At 40.8% G+C, this 21009-nt stretch overlaps 1 protein-coding gene across 9 annotated transcripts in view; it reads left to right on the top strand.

The window, feature by feature from the left end:
- The window catches only part of PCNT (pericentrin), a 100137-nt gene extending 79363 nt beyond the window's left edge, over positions 1-20774 (top strand). For 5 of the 9 annotated variants that reach the window (XM_048952500.1, XM_048952498.1, XM_048952499.1 and 2 more), the window contains 10 exons: positions 28-178; positions 1837-2358; positions 3104-3378; positions 4160-4262; positions 7531-7695; positions 11108-11346; positions 12593-12681; positions 13775-13928; positions 16276-16394; positions 18594-20773. In XM_048952500.1, the coding sequence (XP_048808457.1) occupies positions 28-178; positions 1837-2358; positions 3104-3378; positions 4160-4262; positions 7531-7695; positions 11108-11346; positions 12593-12681; positions 13775-13928; positions 16276-16394; positions 18594-18637 (1861 nt within the window). In that variant the 3' untranslated portion in view covers positions 18638-20773. Of the gene's footprint in view, positions 1-27; positions 179-1836; positions 2359-3103; positions 3379-4159; positions 4263-7530; positions 7696-11107; positions 11347-12592; positions 12682-13774; positions 13929-16275; positions 16395-18593 lie in introns of all 9 variants that reach the window. The other 4 variants (XM_048952505.1, XM_048952503.1, XM_048952502.1 and 1 more) reach the window with 2 other exon arrangements.
- Positions 20775-21009: the final 235 nt, after the last annotated feature.

Here is a 21009-nt window from a genome sequence, read left to right as displayed (position 1 = left end):
ACAGAAGCGTCATTTTGAACTTTTCAGTTTTGAATTGGAAAGCAAAGAGAAGGATTTGACAGCTACTCTGCAAGAGTTGCAGAATGAACGTCTGACACAAACAGAGCTGCGAGTTTTGCTTGAGGAACAACAGCTTCAGCATAAGAAAGCAGAAGATGAAAAGAAAAAGGCCTTGGAGGTAATGCCCAACATCTTAACCTCATCCACCAAGAGAAGTGATCTAACGAGTTATTTTTGTACTATTTCATATCCAGTGTTTTTATTCAATCACGGTTTACAAAAAAAAAAAAGCTTGCTTGTACCTAATGTGCATGGCATTTTTCCCCCACAGAATTAAAGCTTTCAGTTATCATTCTTAACAGCACCTATGGAAATAAGCAAAAGTTGGATGCATCTTTATGACATCTTCTTAATGTTTTCAGATCCTTATACTTTCACTTTCTCAAGGTCAGTTTTGTACTGCCTGTTGCTGTACAGAGAGAGACATTCTTTGTTACAGAGCAAGTGTGCTGTGAGGATGTGCAGCGTGTGACTGAGATTAGAGAAAACCAACTAATAATACAATGCTCGGTAGAAAGTAACTGAAACCTTTCCAATTTAACTTTTTTGAGATTGAGTAATCTTTTTTCTTTTTTCTGTTTCTGTACCCTGTTTTTTGAATAGAGCGGGAAACAAATGACTGGCTTTCCCATTGATACTGTGATAGAAATGATTCTTGTAAAAGACATTATTATCTTGTTCCCGTCTTCTTAACGTATATCTTTTGTATAATTAGAAACCAAAGCTGAAGTCTTCTGACAGTTTCTTTATGGCCTGCAGTCTCATTTATGTTATTCTTCTGGTAATTATTTAAGTGTGTATGTTTTGGGGTTTTTTTGTTGTTTTTTTTTTGGTGGTTTGGCTTTTTTCCTGCTTTTATTGTGGAGCATGTTAGCTCCATATGTATCTTGTAAAAAGGCTGCTCTTGCAGGGAACACAGGGACCATCTTAGTCAAAAGCCAAGTGAAAGTGCAGTGTCCCAGATAAAGCTGTGCAAGAGATGAAATCATTCTCAGGTGGTGCAGCTGCAGTCCTGCATTCCCAAATTCTCCCTTGGAACAGTACTACGGAAAGCTGATGGTATCAGTTTGTGCTATATGTCTACCACTTAGCCATCTCACCTAGCTTCCTATGTAATCAGAGGTATGGTGCTGCTTGGGGACAGAGGGCAGAAACCCCTGCCAGAACTGCAGCAGGGGTTTGTTCTGAATGCTTCTGAAGGCATTGTGGGGCTGCCTCTTCATTTACTTTCTGAAAGGAGAATGATGAGAATGCACTGGCTAACAAAATTGAGCTGAGAATGGGTTATTGTCATCAGTCTGTGCTGCATTCTTTAAATAGATGGGCTGTGAAACCAAAAGGATTTACAGATAGTCTTACTGCTTAGGTGACTGTTTTTTGGTGGCTTTTTTTTTTTTTTTTTTAATCAATTCAGGTTATTTCTGCTTCAGATACCATTTAAGATGATTGGATGATGTAAAAAAAAAAAAATATCGATTTCTCACTGAGGATCTTAATGATTGAAGAAAAAATAATGTACCACAAGATATTTTCAAATTAAGACCCTCGGTTTTGTTAATTGATATAATGACTGTAAAGAGCATGCTTCTGGCACTCCTAATTAGAGAATTAAACTTTTATTTTTAAATTATTGTTTTTTTAATACTTAAACTATTCTAGCTCAATCTTGAATTTCTCCTTGAATAAAACAGAATTTTGAAAATTATTGAATGCCAGAGTACCCCACAAATGAGTGCTTATGCTAGAATATTACTACATGTTTCTCCTGTTGTGCAGGATTTACAGGCTGCCTTGGATTTGCAGACGGTGCAGAATAGCAAGCTGTCTGTATCCCTAGAGCATGAACAAATAATAAATGACAATCTCCGCAAGGAACTTCGGATCGAATATTCCCGCTGTGAAGCGTTATTGTCTCAAGAACATGACAAAGTGTTGGAGCTACAGAAAAGCTTGGATGCTGAGAGAAATCGTTCTTTGGAGCTCTTAAATTCCTTGAATCATGAACGTGTTTTGACAGAACGGTTGAGCATGCAAGCTAAGGAGGATGCTTCTTGTCAGCGTAGGGAGTTGTTGCTAGAACAGGCCTTTATCCGAGAGCTCCAAGCCCAGCTGGAGGAAGAGAGATCCCGAAAGGCAGAACTAGCTGCTATTATTGAGAAAACACACCAGAAAGCCATTCGTTCCAAAAGGCAGCCAGAGGCTGAAGTACAGATGTGTTGCGAAGAAACACAGGTGGAGAAAGAGATCAGTAACAAACTCCGAGTGACGCTGGAGTCTCTTCAGAGTCAAAAGCAAGAGGTAACCCATTCCCTGGAGGCCCAGAAGGAAAGAGAGGCAAAGCTGAAAGCTAAGTGGGAACAATTGCATTTGCTCTTCAAAACAATGCAAGATAAAATTAAAAGTAGAGAGAGCAAAGGCAGCAGCAACAAACAGAAATGGAGAAAGAGGAGGGCTGGCAGAAAGATCAGGAGGGCTTGCAAGAGTGTTTCCTTGGGTTGAACTAGCCATGAAGTGGGAATTAACTCAGTAGATAGTGTCCTCTAATTAAAATGTTTCCTTCCCTCTAACAAAGTGTTCTAAAAAATGCTTTAAACAAGCTGTCTGCATTTTTCAAATGTTTTCTGGGTTTAGGTCTATGCTGGGGATTGCCCCTTGTTAGCAAATGGCGAAGACCTTGAGTGTGGTTTAAACATAATAGGTAACGAAACTAAGTTTCACCCTTGTTTCTCAGCTCCTTCACTTCCATTAGAGAAACAGGCAGGTTTTGTAGACTCTCTGAAGACTTGTCAGTCACAAAGTCAGGAAATGGATGGAGAAAATGCCCACTCTATAGTTGTTAAATGGCTTCCTGGTAGCCTTGGAGTGCAATAGTATAAGTCTTCCCCTGTAAATAGTGTATGGCTTAAGAAACACTGAGATGTGGATGTGTTAGATTGGTGTGGTGCTTTTCTATCTGGTCTGCATATCTGTATCTACATACGTATTGATGTGTATGTGTGTATGTACAAGTGGCAATTTATTACTACTTCTTCTGTTCAAATAGCAAAACTTGGAACTGCAACACCAGAGGGATGAACAGAGAATTAAAGAGATGCAGGAAATTGTGGCAATCTTAAAGGAAACAGAAAGAAGTCCTCCATCTCAAAGCAGTCAGCGAGGACTGTTGTGTACTTCAGACAAAGATCAAAATGCCAAAGAGCCCATGACAAAAGAAACTGGAAAATGCAACTTGCAGAAGCAACAGCTGGAGAGGATAAGACAACAGTTGCTTTTTGTAGCTGCACACCTCATTGAGTTAATGTGTAAAACGGTAGATAAGTAAGTAAATTAAGTACTGTTTATAAAACAGTACTTTTCTCTCCATACAGCTAGCTTCTGAACTTGTACAGATCATAGCTGACAGCCATCAGCTGAAGAAAATGGGTCATATATCATTTCCTTTGCTTACAAGACCTACCTGGTGTGAAACCATGATTTCATGGTGCTAGCAGACTGTGTTTAAAAGATTGTCATCACACAGCAGCCATTCCTGTAAAAGCCTTTCGTGCCTGCTTGTGAACCAGATCCACGAAGTAACCTTTCAGAAAAAGAACAACTCCGAAAAGAAAAACTGGGAGTTGGAAAGAGCTTTCTAACTAATTAATTAGTTAATTAACTAATTTGTTAATTAACAAATTCTGATTGGAGAGTAGTCAGAAAACAGCTTAATCAGGGCAGCTGCAGGTTTGGAATTTGGGGGAGGGGGGTCCATTGAGCACAAAAGGGAAAAGTTGGTCATCAGGATAATTTTTTTGTTTCTTTGGCAGCAAAGTAAAATACCAGTAAAATTTTGCTGTGACCTGAATTTGCATGGTAGAACTTCAGATTGGTATAAAATACGGATTTCTGAATAAATTCTTGTTCATCACTATTTAGAAATTCTTCTATTTAATAAAAATTACTGATTTGTGTGCATTCATCATTGTGTTTTGTGTGATAGGTAGTAAATGAGAACAGCATCAAAACTTAAGATATTTCAGTGGGGAGGAAGAATGTATGCTAACTATAATATGAGATTACTAGAAATCAACCATACTGAGCAAGTATTTCTTTTTAACAGAACAGTTAGCGACTGGTATGTATCAAATGATGAAGCTGTAGCATCTTTACTGCAGACGTTAAAGGAACTAAAATCAGATTTATCGTCTCCTCCTGCATCTCAGGTGAGGCAAATGGCACATCTTTGTTCATTATCAGGAAGTTATTCTGTGTTATTTGGGTTCTGGTACATATGTAAGTTGTGGCGGTGTTGGGGGCGTGTGTTTTGGGTTTGTTTTAACATTCTGAGGAAATTTGTTTGGTTTTTCTCTCTTGAGGATAGAAAAGTCAGGAACTCTTGTACTCGCACCATCTTTATACCAACATATTTAGTATATTTTTTGTATGTATGTCTCTTTCTTTGATGCATTGTTGAGTCTACTTCTGAAGGATTTTTTTTTTCCTATGTATGTAATAAGTATGTAACATGTCTGAGGATATCAAACTGTGGAAAGTGTTGCTTCCTCTTCTGAACATGTCCAGACACAATTATTTTTCAGCAAATTGTCAAGCATTTTTCAAAAAGCACAAGTTGTTTGTCATTTCATGAGGGAAGTTTTGTCTGATAGTTGCAGTATTACAGATATTTTTACATAACTTAGCAATTGTTGAAGGCTGAACTCAGGTGTATTGTTAGAAAACATAAAATACATAGTTCTTTCTTTTCAAATTATTCATCATATAATATAACTTTACACTAACATATATGTCCTTCTATAGTTAGGAGATCTTCAAATGCATTGTAGCCCTTCTAACCTTTTTGTATTAAGCAGATTTAACAAGAGTTTTGGCTCTATTAGATTCATCTTCCCTCTATTCTCTTACTGCTTGACCTACAAATTTGTACTAGATCCCCAGAAAAAAACCTTTGAGAAAGAATTGTGACTATTAAGAGGGTTCAGTTGTTCTCATGTGTTCCATAATACAAGCTTGATCTATGGGAAGATCTAGGCATGGTGCAAGCTCTCCCTGTGTCTTAACTGCCCACAAAAGGCAATCAACAGTTTCCTTCTGTCATCTCTGTAACCACTTAGGTGGTTGCCAAGTGGATTATCTCCAGCCCTAAGGGAGGGGGTTGTAACCTTTTACAGGTAGGCATTTTTGAAGTTATTTCAACTATTTTCCTTTCAGAAAACTGAGAGTCTGTGGGGAAGCTGAGCCTCCTTATGACTCCACTTAAGTCTGACTTAGTAGAGCTCTCTCTGGAACTGAGCTGTTTATCTGACTCAGCTTACTATGAGTTGTTACTCTACTGGAAAAGGAAATAATTGTTTGGATTCTTTTTTGATTTCCACCCTCGCTTCATTAGGTCTTCTGCTTTAGAAACTCTACTGCAAATCTTTTCAATGTACTTAGCTTTTCCACATCAGCTTCTTTAGTTCCAAGCTTCTTAACAAGATACCAGTGAATGGCAAGCTGAATAAGCAGTTGCTCCTGTCCTTGGATCACTTGGGTCCTGGAGAAAGCTGTTGTAATGACCACAGTCATTACATAAAGTCTCTTCTTAACAATAAGAAGTCTTTAGAGGAGCAGTCTAAAGACATGCTATCATTTAGCTTAGAGTACAGTGATGTCTTTCATTTTTCTGCAGGCAAACATCCCTCTTCTCTGCCCCATTTTCAGGTTGTTCAGAACTGCCTCTTAGTTCAGGTGCTTCTCTGCATTTCGCCTTTGATTAAGTGTCCTTGACCTCATGCTCTAGAAACAGAAGGAAATTATCTTTGTTGCACTTTAGGATTTTGATAAGTGGAGAACTATTAGAGAAACTTGCAAGATGTTGCAGAATAGAACAGACCAAAATGAGTAGATGGTAATCATGTGTCAACTGGTGCAGTAGAAATCAAGGGCATAGATGCATATCAGCAGGATTCCTCAGACAATATGTGCTACTGCCTTCAAATTCAGCTTTTGTAGCTTTAGGTCTGCAAAAGGCCTGGGATGGAAGGACTGTAGTCCTTACTGGGATGGTCACTGGAGAGATCTGCTGCTCCCCTCCAGTTCAGCATAAGACGTGGGTTTTGTTTGAACTATTTTTGATAACAGTTACCTGAAGCATTAATAAGGGACAAGAATTTAACTGAAAAGAAAGAAATACCTAATTTTAAAACAACACAGAAAATTGTGTTAGAATCTTGGCATTTTGGTGTTTTGCTGTGTCTTAAGCTCTTTTTGTATATGCTGAGAAGTAAAAAGCCTTTGGTTTCTGCAGTTCTAAAGGAAGTTGCAAAGTCAGAAGGAAGGGAGGTGTTTTATGTGCTGCAAGCATACAGACAGTATGGGAATGCATGTTTTGTTTTTTCTCTTTCTGTTTTATAAAGAAACCATTGCAGGGATCAGTTTCTTTAATAGATCTGTTGTTGGAGAATGGGGGACCTTGGAAGCCTGTCACAAAACTGGTAGAACTGACACGATAAGTTAGCATTACGAGCAGCATCTTGAGAAAAGGTTTCAGCGTGAAACACTTAGAGGGGTTGGTAATACATGGTAATACCAATCATTAATTGACTTGAGAGTTTTGCTGCTGTACGTGTTCCAGATACTGAAAGTATCTCTCTTTAATGGCTCTAGTATATTGCCCTTCATTATACAAGGTTTTTTGTTTGTAAAATTCAGTTCCTCAGGTAAGTAAAATATAAATGTCGAATATTACTGCATTAAAATATTCTTAAGAAATAACTCTTGAAAAAGTTTGAGCTCCTAGTAAGGCTGTACTGAAATAAGCTACAAGGAGAAATTGGGGTCTCCTCTACTGTATAGATTTTATTTCAAAGGTTAAAATGCTAACCATCTCAAAAACATCTTTCCTCTTGATTCTGATGTGCTGCATCATACACTGTAACTGCTGACAAAATTAAATTGATATGAAGAGGGTTATGAAGGCAGAACTTCTCTAAAAATTGAATCTGGAGTTGTTGGTCTCCTGGAAGAGATGATTTACCACAGAACTAAATATTCTCAGGATTGAATACTGTTTTCTTAGAAGTTTCATCTGTGTATGCTTTACAAGGTGTTTTTGTGCATGTATGTAAACAAACACATTTCTGTGTCAGTTTCTCTGCTGGTTCTGGATGTGGAAGGAAGCCAGATGATTTGTTTCTGTTTCCACATGTTGGGGACCCTCTCTGTTATTACCATAAAGAGGTTTCTTGTAAAACTGATAAGTCATATGCTTGGGGAAGGGATAACCTGATTAATTTGATACTGCTTAACTGGGGTTGCTTGTATTTTTCATTTTGTACCATTTAACACCTGAATGCTACTGGTGGCTGTTTTGGTGGTTCTTTTTGTTTAGTTTGTCCATGAAGTTAGGCTGTTACTTGACTTGAGATGTTTGGTTGTGGAAGTCATGTTCAGGAACTACAATGGCTCACTCACTTCTGGTTTCTTTTTTAGATCAGATCTACAGATGATACCAACTCTGCTCAAGAACTGGAAAGAGCTGCTTGGCAGCAAGAAAGAAGCATTCTGCAGAATGCACTGAAACAGGCAGAATCCGAACTGGCTAAAGCAACTGCTGAAACTGAAAACAAAGCAATGATGGAAGCATTCAATCCTAAGGTAAAATGATAGTGATGTTTAGCAAATAGCTGTCTGGAGCTGCAGGAGCAGGCGACGCTGAAGGCATTAGCACATCATTTAAGACAGGTGTGTCCAGCCTGTGGACCACATGTGATTGTGAAGAGCACTTAACGTGGTCCCACATGCCATACACATAGTCACATTTACGCAAGTGACTTTTTGTGATGATTGTAATGAGTCAGTCACATGTAGCTTGAGTGTTGACTGTGTGGGTGACAATGGAAGGCTGTGGAGGGGGGGAACAGAGAGCAAGGCTCACTCCATCTCTTGTGGATGGAGTCTGGTAAAAGTCTGCATGTGTTACACATGATGCGCTTGTGCCACTTGATGAGTAAAATGCAGTCATTGCCAATAATAATAGCTGGTACCCTGGGCTGCTGCAAAAGAGGGGTGGCCAGCAGGGTGAGGGAGGTGATTGCCCCCCTTCTGCTCTGCCCTTGTGAGGCCCATCTGCAGTGTTGTGATGAAGTGTGGGGTCCCCAATACAGGCAGGATATGGAGCTGTCAGCGTGGGTCCAGAGGAGGGCCACTAAGATGATCAGAGGGCTGGAGCCCTGCTCCTATGAAGAAGGATTGAGAGAGCTGGGCTTGTTTAGCTTGGAGAAGAGAAGGCTCCGAGGAGACCTCATTATGGACTTGCAGTACTTGAAGGGAACTTACAAGCAGGAAGTGGACAACTTTTTACACGATCTATGGTGATAGCACAAAGGGGACTGGCTTTGAACTAAAAGAAGGGAGATACAGGTTAGATGTTTGGAAGAAATTTTTTACTCAGAGGGTGCTGAGGTGCTGGAACAAGTTACCCTGGGAAGTTATGGATACCCCATTCCCAGAAATGTTCAAGGCCAGGCTGGATGGGGATGATGGGCAGCCTGATGTAGTAGTTAGCAACCCTGCTTGTGGCGTGGGGAGTTGGAGCTCAATGATTCGTAAGGTCCCTTGCAACCTAAGCCATTCTGTGATTCTATGAAACTAAAGGTGGCTAAGTCAGAGTAAAATGCTATAAAAGTTTTATGGTTTGTGAAATGAAATCAAGTCCTATGAATGGCCAAAACTATATGACCTTGCTTTCCATTTTGATAAAAGAATTTGAGAATGAGTTTCAATATTTCAGAAAAAATATCATTTGGGTATATTTGCAACTCCATTTTCAATCAATATAAATACATTACCTGTGAATTTTCAGATTTGAGTGTATAGTGTTGCAATTAGACATTCAACTCAAAGAAAAGTCTGATTGTGTCTCTTTACTAAGCTTTATAAGACTTATCAGAGAAAAATATCCCTTGTTTTAAATTCAAGCCTTAGTGACTTCATCACTTTTTGGCAGTATGTACGTTTGTGAACAACTGTTTTCAAGAATGAAGCACAGAAAGAATGAAATTTCATCAATCTCTGAGGAGAATCTTGAGAACTCAGTAAGAATTGCATCCACTTCTACTGAGCTAGACTGATGTGTTAGTTTTACATAAACAAGATCAAACATCCCAGTAGTTTTATGTTTATGTTGCTCTCTTTTTTTGTTTGTTTGTTTTAATAAAAACAGAAAAGAAGTTTTGTTGCTTATATATGTGAACTATATTATGTATTTTTTTATATGCATCCCATGACTCTTTCTCTTCACTCACCATGGCCTAGGCAAGCCAAAAAATTGGACATCCCTCATTAAAACCTTTGGCACTTTTTTGCTTTCAGTACCTTACATGATGTACAGATTCACTGTGAGAAACTTACCAACTCAAGTTGGTTTGGATTGTTCAGTTCTTTTTAGTATCATTCTTGATCATTGCTGAAGTGATTATTGTTGCATGTAGAACAAGTAACTTAGTAATTTTACTTGAGTTCTCAATTCGGCCTGCATTCTCTTTATTATGAATATGATAAAAACTTGCTGTTAGAGGGAAGCCAGGAAGCCTGCAGCTCAGTTTCTAGGGACAGAATCACAGAAACATTTTCTTTGAAAAGACCTTCAAAATCACCATCAGTACGACCTCATGGAGTCCATCACTAAACCATGTCCCTGGGTGCCACTTCCATATGTGTCCTAACTGCCTCCAGGGATGGAGACTCCACCATTTCCCTCGGCAGTCCATCTGACCCCTAACCACCCTCTCTGTGAAGGAATTCTTCCTGATGTCCAATCCAAACTTCTTCTGGCACAATTAGACCATTTCTTAATGTCCTATGGTTTGTCACCTGAGAACAGAGGCTGATCCCCTTCTCCCTGTGACCTCCTTTCAGGTAGTTGTAGGGAGTAACGAGGTCTCCTCTCAGCCTCATCTGGACTAAACAGCCCCAGTTCCCTCAGATGCTCCTCATGTGCCTTGGTTTCTCTATTTTTCTTACTAGCTGCATTACTCTTCTGTACACAGTGATTGACTTCATAGATAAATGTGAATTAAGAACACTCTTTCCTTGTGTGTCCCTCATCAGAAAAGATTCTTTATAACTTTCTCTGTATTAAACAGAAACTTGCACCAAAAATCACCTATCTCTTTGGAACTGCTTTTTACTTTTAAATGTGAAGAAGGTTCAGATTTCTTGTCTAAGCATGGAATTATCAAACATCCTTTTTTATTTTTTCCTAATTTTAAATTTTCTTCTGACAGATTTGATTGTTATCAAGTCAGATAGACACCCACCCCAACATGCTTTCTGGTTAATATTTATTTAATACAATTGCTATCATTAAAGATTTAAAGTGTTAGAATCTCAGGTATGACAGTTCTGATGTGAAACTTTCAGGAGATTTAAAGCCTTCTGATACTCTGAAGTTGGGTGCTTTTCAGCTTGGAATGGAGGTCTTGCAGCAGCCCTTGCATCAGCACTACAGACATTGCACACAAAGACAGCACACCAACCAGTAACCATACCAAAACTTTTTAGCCCAGCCAAGAGGTAAAGAAGTTTGGTGAAGCGGTGCAAACATCCGTTTGTGGTGTTCAGAGTGTAACATCACTGGTTTGCATTAAAAATACACAAGTAATAGAGTCATTATCATAAATACTTCAAAATTTAAAGAGGAATCATAGAATTGTTTGAGATGGAAGGGGTTTTATCTGTCATTTGGTCCATTTCCCCTGCAATGAGAAGGGAAACCTACAGCTAGATCAGGTTCTCAGAGCCCCTTCCAGCCTGACTTTGGATGTCTGCAGGGACATGGCGTTCACCACCTCTCTGGGCAACTTGTGCCAGTGCCTCACTACCCTTACTGTACTATGCTTCCATAGTTCATAATTGTTAAATAGCTTTCTGTGATCTTGCAAAGCAAAATCACTTTAGGTACCCACTCACAACCAGTTTCTGTGAATCCTTGCTGGGAAATGCAATCAACTTTTCTAGACTTGCTATAGCTAGATCTTCACAGCTTTAATTTTTTGTTTTCCTTCAGTTACAGAGATTATATAGGAAGTACCTAAGAGCAGAGAGCTTTAGAAAGGCTCTGGTTTATCAGAAGAAATACCTCTTGCTGCTTCTTGGTGGATTTCAAGACTGTGAACAAGCAACTCTCTCCCTAATAGCACGTATGGGAATCTACCCCTCGCCTGCAGACCTGCAGCTTCCTGCCTCACGCTCCCGCCCTCTGACCAAGTTCAGATGTGCAGTCAGGGCAGTCGTTGCCGTATCAAGGTAAAAGCAAAACGCTTTCTTGGACATAGATAAAATGGGTGGTTGACATGGCTTATCCTACCTGAATATTAAGCAGAAGCTTTCTCCACAGCGTGACTTGGCAGCTGTAACTTTGGCCAAATTGCCATTTGAGAATCAGGGCTATGTTGAATGTGTACCAAAACAAAGGTTTGTAAAAGCTGATTCCATCTGTTGAGAGATGCTCAGTTGCGGCATGTTTGTACATCACTGCACAGTAATTACAAGCTGATCTTTTCATTTTTTCCCTTATCTGTTTGGGACATACTGGGTAGCCTCTTGTATTGTAATGTTACCATCCCATCAGTGATGATTTTCTTCTCCTGAGCTCAGTAGCCTGTGTTTCATTGAGCTTGATTCTGTCACGTGCCATTATTTACTATGGAGTGGATTTTGGTATCTATGCACTATCCCTTATTGTGTCTTGAGTTCATCTATTGGAAGAAAAAGTTTTGAATGTAATAGGAGATTACTTCTGAGCAATCTCCTTGTTTACTAGAAACTGTTACGATGATATTTAAGGCTTTTTAGACTGTTGAGAAGGATGCTATAATGATAGCAGTATGAAAGGATAGAGACCTCCAAACTAACCCTCTGAGGCCTCACAGCTCCATGGAATTTAGGGCTGAAGTAGAAGAACATCTTTAAAACAAACTGGCAAACATTTCCAGCACCTCTGAGTGGATACAAATTAAGGGAGTTAATAGCCATCGCCCGACACAAAGCAACTGCATCCTAAGACTGTAAAGAGAATGTTGTGGTTAAGCTCCAATGTCTGTTCCTTTTTTGCTGTCCATTGAGCCATTTTGAGCGACTGGGTTACTGTGTTTTTGTTTTTCTCTTTTTTTTTTCCTGCTATATGCGTAACATTACATGGTTATGTGGTCTCAAAATCTATTTCTTCACTGTTTAGAAACTGAGGAAAATAAATAAGAGTGAGTTAAAAGCAAACAATAATAATAATAAAAAGAAATAAAAGGTTAATCTAAACAATCTGCTGTCACCTCAGACCCTTAAGATTGTGTGGTCTTAGCACTGCAGAGAACTGACAGGTGATACAGTTATCATTGGGAAGATGCTGGCAGTCTTCCTTCTCCATTCCTACAAGGATTGTTACTTCACTAAATAATAAATTTAATATGCTTTATGCCTACAAAAAGTTTGATATTAAAATTTAGTGTATTTTTTCCTGTTATTAATGACTGTACAAATTTATTCTGTTACCAAGGTTGAAGTTTTTGGTGAGAAAGTGGAACAAGCTTAACAGAAAAAATGCCCAAGGTGAAACCATCTCCCAACATACAGGAAATAACACAGGTAAGCTTTTGGTCAAGCACATTTTTAAATGATAACTTGTCTCTAGCAGTGTTTCAGTAGACAAACAAAAAATCACCGTAAACAGACAAAAAAGCAAAATATTTGTGTTGACACATATCTGTTTATCTGTTTCCTTGTCATGATTATGAGTTTAAAATGACACTGTAAGAAGTTAAATATGAAAACTTACAGAATTCGTAACTTCACAACAGCATCAAACTCGTCCTTTTCTCTCTTCATTAAACTTATCTGATAATTTTTTCATACTTTTTAAAGCTACCTATGATGGAAATCAATGCCATAAGTTATTAATAATACAAAGGCTGTTACTACTGTAACAGTATTAAAATTGGTACATGCAGTGTAAAAAAGAAGTCTTAGAAGGGATTTGCTGTCCTGTGTTGCCAGCAATGGAAAAACAATTTTAAATGGTTCCAGAGGTTTGGAAGAGGCTCAGAATCTGATGACAGGTTTTCCCTGAACTTTAGGTGCTATGGGTGATGGTCTAATAGAGTTCAGTAAGGGCTGTGTTCCTTTGGGTTACCTATGGATGTGTCAGTAAGAACTTGAACAAGTGTCTCTGTGTGGTACCCCATATTGTGCAATACATGTGTAATATTCCAATTGTGGCTTTTCAGTGCTAAACAAAAATGTGATGTGACAGTACATTTTTCATTACCTGGCATATGGACACACTACGTAATTTTCAGGATTTTAGGTTGGGAATACTTACTTTAAAAAAAAAAAAAGTTAATTTCCTATATACTACTTGTGGTGAGGGTCCTCTGAAGCCTCACTACAAAATAGCACCTGTCAGGCTCTCAGGAGAGCAAATCAAATCATTGATAGTGATTTAAAAGAGGACATACCTGAAGGAGCATTGTTATTAGGGATAATGAAACAACAAACAATCCTTTTTCTGCCATTTCTCTCACAACCAACTAAAATAGATGCATTTGTAACATACATTTTAAACCAAAACCAAATATATATTGCTGCAATTCTTGTGGGTTTTTCTAATTGGTTAAATATAAAAAGGCTTCTGGAAGTGGTTTTTAGTGAGTGCTTTTCAACTGTTTTGTATTTAACACAGCCTCTGGTGCCAGAACAGAAACTCTGAAACAGCAGCAGCTCCCAGCTGTTCATGTAAGCTCTCCCCCAACCCGGGACACTGGCCTGTGCCACAGAACCAGCTCTGCGAGATCTGTGAGCTGCTCCTCCAAATCCTCTCGCCGGTCACACAGCAGGTCAGTCTGCAGTCTGGCTGATGTGTAATCACCTCATCAGACAGACTTTGCTAAAAGTGAGACAGCTACTTGGAGGAAGTACTTCAACAAGAAGTCTGGGTCTGGTAAATGTTTCCTTAGGTTCAGGTTGCTACAGAAGAGAATGTCTCTTGCTTTGAGCGTGTCTGATGTTCTTGCACTGAGAACACTCAGTGTTGTTCTCCAGTTCAATCTGGCTATGTGAAAGCACTCCTGATAATGTTACCTTTTAGCCTTCTTTGAAGGGGAGTTCTTGCTGTTTTTGCCTACTAAATCGGAGATTGATGTTTTAAGTGTGAAGTTGATTCCTCCTCCTGCAGAAGTGGCTCTTCTACCACAGGGAAGCATTGCATTAATGTTAGTTGCCTTCAGACTTGCTACCACAGACTGAGGTATGTGCTGTGTACGTTCCAGTTTTTCTGTGCATTACAGCCAGTTCTGCACAGGAGTACAACCCCAGCTAATTACTGCTGGGTTGGAAGTCACTGGTGGCATTCTGCACAGCAGTATTGAGAAGATACCTCAGCTGCAAACTCAGTGCTGGACTTGGAGGAGTGTGGCCTTCAGCCATCATTGACTTTCCCAGTCTCAGGCTCTCCAAGCATGTGAAGTAACTTGGAGTATTGCAGAGCCAGGTTATTCCTCTTGTGGCTTGTTTCATATGATGCAGTTTTACAGCAATTGCTGTGCAGTCTCATCAGCTTGGAACGTGTGGCTTTTTTCCACTCCTTTGCTATGAATTGGAAACTTTACCCACACAAGAAAGATTATTATTATTTTTTTTTTTTAATGAAGAAAACTGAGTGTTGCAGTTGAACCCAGCAGGCAGGTAAGTAGCACACGGCTGCTACTCCCCATCAGGGGGATGATGGAACTGGAAAAGAAAAAAATACAAAAATTTATATATTGAGATAAGGACGGTTTAATGGGAAAGGGAGATCAACAAACCAACCAAACAAACAAAAAAGCAAACCAAATCAAATCGAAACCCAGCCAACCAAAGGAAACAGGTGATGCACTCATTGACCAAGCCAATCCCTGAGCAGCAGCAGCAGCAGCTTTTCTGGCCAACTCCCTCCAGTTTTACAGTTTTTTCTCATTATGCCCTATGCTATCAAATATCCCTTTGGAAGGTTTAGGTCAGCTGCCCTGGTCCTGTCCCCCCCCAGCTCCTTGTGCCTCCCAGCCCCCCTCGCTGGAGGATAATATGAGAAACTAAGAAACTGAATCATCCCTGGCTCTGTGCAGCACTGCTCAGCAGCAACTAAAACATCACTGTTGTTAATATTATTCTCACCCTAAATCCAAAGCACAGCAGCATACCAACTACTCCGAAGAAAATTAACTCTGTATCGGTCAAAATAGGACAGCCAGTAACAAGTAAACAGCTGTGGTGAATGAGCATTACCCAAAAACAACAGAAGGTCCAAATTGTTTTACATTTCATTTTGTTTTGTAACCCTGCTGGCTGGTTTGGGGAACAAGACAGGGCAGTGCTCCTCAGGAAGGACAGGTAGGACTCTGTTTTGCATAGAATTTAGCGGAGAATTGGAGACCTGCAAGCATTACCATAAGCCTAAATTCCTACTCCATCCCAGCCCTCTCTCACAACATGTATGAGGATCTCATAGACAGAAGCGCAGGCAGCTTACTACTGAGACATCATCTGTATTGTATGAAACGGGAAAATAATCACTGTAGATCCTTTTCACTCTGTGTGACTGGGTTAGTGATAGCTAAAATCAAATGTGGATGTGAGAAGCATTTCCTGGCAGAGATGAACAGAAGGAAGGGAGTGATAGGAACTGCATTCCATTATATAAAAAAAATAAAGGGAAGACCTCCCAACTCCAGGGTAGCAGTGTGTTTGCATAGAATGTTCCCCCAGAAATATGTTTCTATTATTAGTTTTTTAAACTATTAATAATGTAGCAATACAGTCACAGTATGTGATTTAAGCTTTTTCAGCCTTGTCCTTCCAAGTAGACTTTAACCTGCTACACACTTGGATGCAGCACGCTCGTCTCCATAGAATTGGGTTTATCCAGCCATTTGCATTTACTTCTGACTGCAGCTTTCTTAGAGGAACTTTTGGTTGCTTATCAGGAGAGTGAGACTCGCAGGTACTCCAGCTCTTTCCAAAACATCCTTTCTTTTGTTTCTTCTGTAAACACAACTGCCTACTGTGTTTTTTTTCAATCTAGCTATGTGGAAGTTTTTGGTCGTGTCTGTTGATATTTGAGTTTGCTTTGCATTGAGTTACTGTCTGTGTGAGTATAAATTGCAGTGTGGTGTGAGGGGAAAAAAACCCAACTTTTTCTTTTTTAAGATTGCCTCCATCCACTTCAGAAAAGTCACCTGTGCCTACTCAGGATCCTGAACGATCACTTACAGAATACATCCACCGCTTGGAGATTATCCAGCAAAGACTAGGAGGGGTGCAGTCAGGTAAGAGGAGCACTGCTGCACTCAGAGCTGTGAGCAGCCTGGGGTCCTTTTTGCATGGGTTTGCATGCATATTGTCTGTAATGCTTAGAGAATGTAAAAAGCATCATTTTGTTGAAAGATTTATTTTACGTGTGGGAGGAGAAAAAAATTAAGTCTCTGAAACGTCGTGCCTCAAATTAGTCCAAGTACGTCATTTCTCAGAGTAACTTCAGTGAAATTCTCCTGAGATAAGAGTGAATGATTTCTGTGCCATTTTTCCCCTCCTGTAATCAAGTCAAATAAGCAAGTTCTGCAGTTTAAATGAAATGTATGGAAATAACTTGCTTTAAATTCAGTCACTGTGATGTCATTGTAATAGCTGAGTATGGCCTCCTCTGCAGCGTGAACTATCCTACTTCCTTCATTTATCACTTCCTGTTGTTCCGTACCAGATAAAAAATGAAAATACCAAGAAAACCCCAAGGAGGCAACCATATTTTTCTCAGGCTAAAAAACACACGAGGCTGGGGTGCCTCCTCCTGGCTCCAGTGAGCCCTATGCATTGGAGAGGCATCTGGGCAGCCATTCCTCTGGGGTCTTTGGAACACCTTCCCCAAAACTTACTTTCCCCATCCAAATTTGTTATTGAGTTTTCTGGTCTGAGCTTGTATGGGTGATCAAATCAGATAATGCCATGGATGTTTTTGTCCGACTGTTTTCCCTTTAGACTGCTGTTGCTGATTCTTTTCCTATGTTCTAGATGCTCGTCCCCAAATCACTTGTTTACTTCCTGAGACTACTTGTGGGTCACTGCGGTCATCGATCTCTCAGCAAGAAATGTTTATTTCCTCCTATCAGCACCTTCCTTAGTTTCCCATACACTCAGCCAAAAGCTGAACAGATTTTACTGTGCAGATGTCATGGCACTAGGGGTGGGCCACTTTGATCCTTCTGCAAATTGCATATGCACACCTACGTGTTTCTTTCACTACACATAACCTTTGTCAACGCTGTTTCCCAGGCAATCCTGTATCTTATAACTTTTGCACCAAGATGTTGGTTGGGCTGAGGCGAGGAAGAAAAAAACATACTTGACTGAAACTGCAGAGCTCTGTGACAGTCACTGATGCTCTTACTGCCGCTTCCTTGATCTCTGTCATCAGCAGATAGATCATCTCTATGGAGATGTTTGTGGAGGGTGGGGCAGGCATTCAGTTGCTGACCCAGCAAAGGTATCAGTAATGGTTTGTACTTATTTCTGCATTTGGAAAAATAACGACTTTAAAACTAACTTCTGAGGCAGATTCTTAAGATCGTGTGGTACAATCCTAACACACCCTCAGAGTTAACCTTGACAACTTAAACTTGAAAACCATGTGTGTTTCTCTAGAGAGAAGATTTTGGCTTTGCCAGAGTTCATAGGAGCATGGTACAGCTGGATAACAGCTCTGGGGAAAGTCCAAGACATTGTTTTTCTGGCTGACTTCACCAAATACTTTTTTTTGTTTTTAAGGTTTAAAAGGTTAAAAAATAATAATAAAAAAAAAAAGGTTAACTTTTTTTAACAAATCCTGATCTTTTATCCTTAAAGTCAACGGCTACACAGTGGCACTTCCATGTGGAAACTAGCACCCTTGGCAGCATTTTTCCTAGAAACCTTAACATCATGACCTTTGTTTTTTCTTTTCCCAAGTACTTTGTTTATGGCAGATGTGGATAATCACATGTTAGAATTGAAACCTGCGGTATTTCACAGGATGAGGTATTTTGTGCTAAGTGTGGAGCACTTAACTGAGTACAATGCATAATGGTTGGTGGACGTTCACGATACCAGAATGACGCTGTGGGGAGTTGCAGCACCATACATTAAGCTTCAGAACAGAGCTCTGAGTAACGTGAGGTTGCTGCACTTTACATCACCCCACAGATACAACAGCTTGAACAGCAGCAGAGTGCAGGTTGGATCATCACAAGAGCAGTCGTTGAAGAAGCAATCCATTGCTCTCTGCGTACTCTTCTGAGTGAGCATTGGTCTTAACGTGTGAATGTTTGCTTTGGCAGGGCGGTAAGCTTTCAGGTTCCTGGGTGATCATGAAGATGGTAATTGCTTTCAGTGTAGCTCATGTGAAGTATATGGAGGAAATAACATGCTGCTAACTGCACCCTGTTTAGCATAGCACAAGCACTTTTCTAATACCCATTTGTTTTATTTAAATTTAGGACAAGTTCCAGGCCTGCCATGCCAGAGAAACATGAAAAAGTGATCAAAATGCTTCTGAAATGTGTGCTGTGAAACCGCCGAGTTATTGCTTCCTTCTGAGTTACTCCCTGGTGAATGGAGCACTTGTCATCTCCTGTGCAACTAAATAAAGGGCAGTGCTTTTGCGTCAGAATTTCATGACTTTTTATTATACTTCAGTACTATAAGAGGAAATTTCTTTCCACTAAGAGCAATGTTTTACATTCTCATGCAGAATTACTGGTATGTTGACAGCTGAAGTGTGCCTGTATCACTGTACTGTCAATTGCAAAGAGTCTGTTCGGTGTTTATTTTTCTATAGTGTATAGCTGGATTCCTTGTAAAAAAAAAAAAAAAAAAAGTTATTAAAATCACATTTTATTAGTGAGCTCTTACAGCATACAGTTATTTGTTTTCACCTTACAATTTTTTCTTTTTCTTTTTCTTTTTTTTTCTTATTATTTGTGTTTTAGTATTTCTGCAAGATTGTTAACTAACAGCAGCTAAAAAACTCTCCCAAATCATCTTTAAGACACATTGCCTTCTGGGATTTCAAGATTTGCTTTTTTGGCTTTGCAATAAATAGGACTTGTTTCCCTCAGTCTTCCTCATCACATTCCATTTCAGTATCAAGCCACTCCTTGGATTCTTCTATGACTGACCTTGACCTAATAGAAATTTAAAAAAAGAAAAGAGCTAACTTTTTTGCAATTACTGATCTTGTTTATATCCCTAAAATCAACAGCTGTGGTGACTTTCTCACACGGAAACTTTGACACCGTGCTCAGCAGGATTTTCCCTGGCACCCTTAACATGGTGTCTATATCCATGATACATCTGACATTGCTAGAGAACATCAGTCTTCCTCAGTTCATGCCAGGAGCTTCTGTGCCACTTGGAGGTGTGGCTTTGGAGCTCTGGTGCCAGCCCTTGAAAGATGTATTCTTGCCCAGAGTCCTGGCACTGCTGGGCTGATCCTGCCCTGACCACTTTTGTCCTTAGCCCATGCTTCTGGCTGTTGTGAGGAAGTGCTGTCCCCAATAAGGCAGTGTGTTTTTGTTCTTCACTGGTTGGAGCATCTAGTGCTGCATTCTGGGGTCACAGGAACACAGGATGCTGCAGTTCAGGCTCACACCTACAGCTCTGAGAGGCAAAGCTGCCCTTGGGCAATGTGGCTTGCTGATGAGTGCTGATGGGTGTCATTCTGCATCTGGGTGCCCTATCCCACAGCTCTGCCATGGGCAAAGCATTTGAGTGCCTCCCTTGTCCCTGCAGGCTGACTGTTCCAGAGGCACCTGTGCATGAACAAACAATACCTGATTTGGTGTGAAAGCCTGGAGAGTAAGGTGGCTTCTGCAAAGTTCTAACCACGTGAATTGACAGAGCAGGTTTATACAGATCCATGAGCGTGGCAGATTCCTTTCATTCTGGTTCCGGGGCCTTTAGGCAGATCTGTCAAAATATGCCCTGAATGTTAATGGTGTCCTTAACACAGCATCAGGTTGTATTCTGCTATACACAATATGCATCTCCAGACAGGCATTCACAGCTGACACTGAATAAAATCCATAATTTCATGTTTGCACGTGAATTGCACTTTGCATTTTTCCTTTGGGTGTAGGAGGGCCGTCAGGACCTGGCTCCGCAGCAGTTCGGTGCTGCTTTTTTTTATCTCTGCCGTGCACCATGCTCTGTAAGTTAAGCATCATGGGCTGGGTGCAGACACATGTGTGAGACAGGGGCTTGGTCCACGTGTACAGAGCCATCCCTGCACACGGTGGGCCGGGAGGGGCTGGTAGGCAGCGGCAGGAGCGATGCCGGAACTCCCAGTGAACGGTGAGGTCTGACGCCCAACTCTTTGGGCAGACAGCCGGCCCACCTTTACGAAGGTCAGTTTGGGAGTGTGCGCTGTCTACGTGCTCTGCTGGTAGTGGGTTGGCACGACGTGAGGATTGCTTCTGCTCTTTGCAATGAGTGTAGTGCCTGAGGTACGCTGGCACATCTGTCTGTGCCGTAAGCAATCCATCGTCCGGGAGATTCACTGCTCTGGAGGGGTGGACGAGACCGGAAACGGTCCGAGCGCTATTTTGCCGCGTACAGAACGCTCGGTATTTCCTTACAGGCGCTGTGTGCCATAGCGCAGAGCACTGCGGCAGGTCAGCCCCAGGGCCGCGCACGCAGCACAGCTTGGCACAGCGGGGTCCCGATTTCAGAACCGACCGAGGCTCCTCCGCCACCCCGCAGGGCTCCCGCTCACCGAGGACGGCCCGGGGCGAACGCGCGCAGTGGGGCCGCTCCGGCTGCGCTGTGCCGCCCCGTCCCGTCCTCGCGCGGAGCCGCGCCTCGTCTTTCCGCCGTGGCGCCGCTCCGCCCGGCGCTGCCGGCCGCTGGGAGGCG

Source organism: Lagopus muta, chromosome 8, assembly GCF_023343835.1.
Source record: "Lagopus muta isolate bLagMut1 chromosome 8, bLagMut1 primary, whole genome shotgun sequence".
Classification (NCBI taxonomy): Eukaryota; Metazoa; Chordata; class Aves; order Galliformes; family Phasianidae; genus Lagopus; species Lagopus muta.
This window is presented reverse-complemented; position numbering and strand designations above follow the sequence as displayed.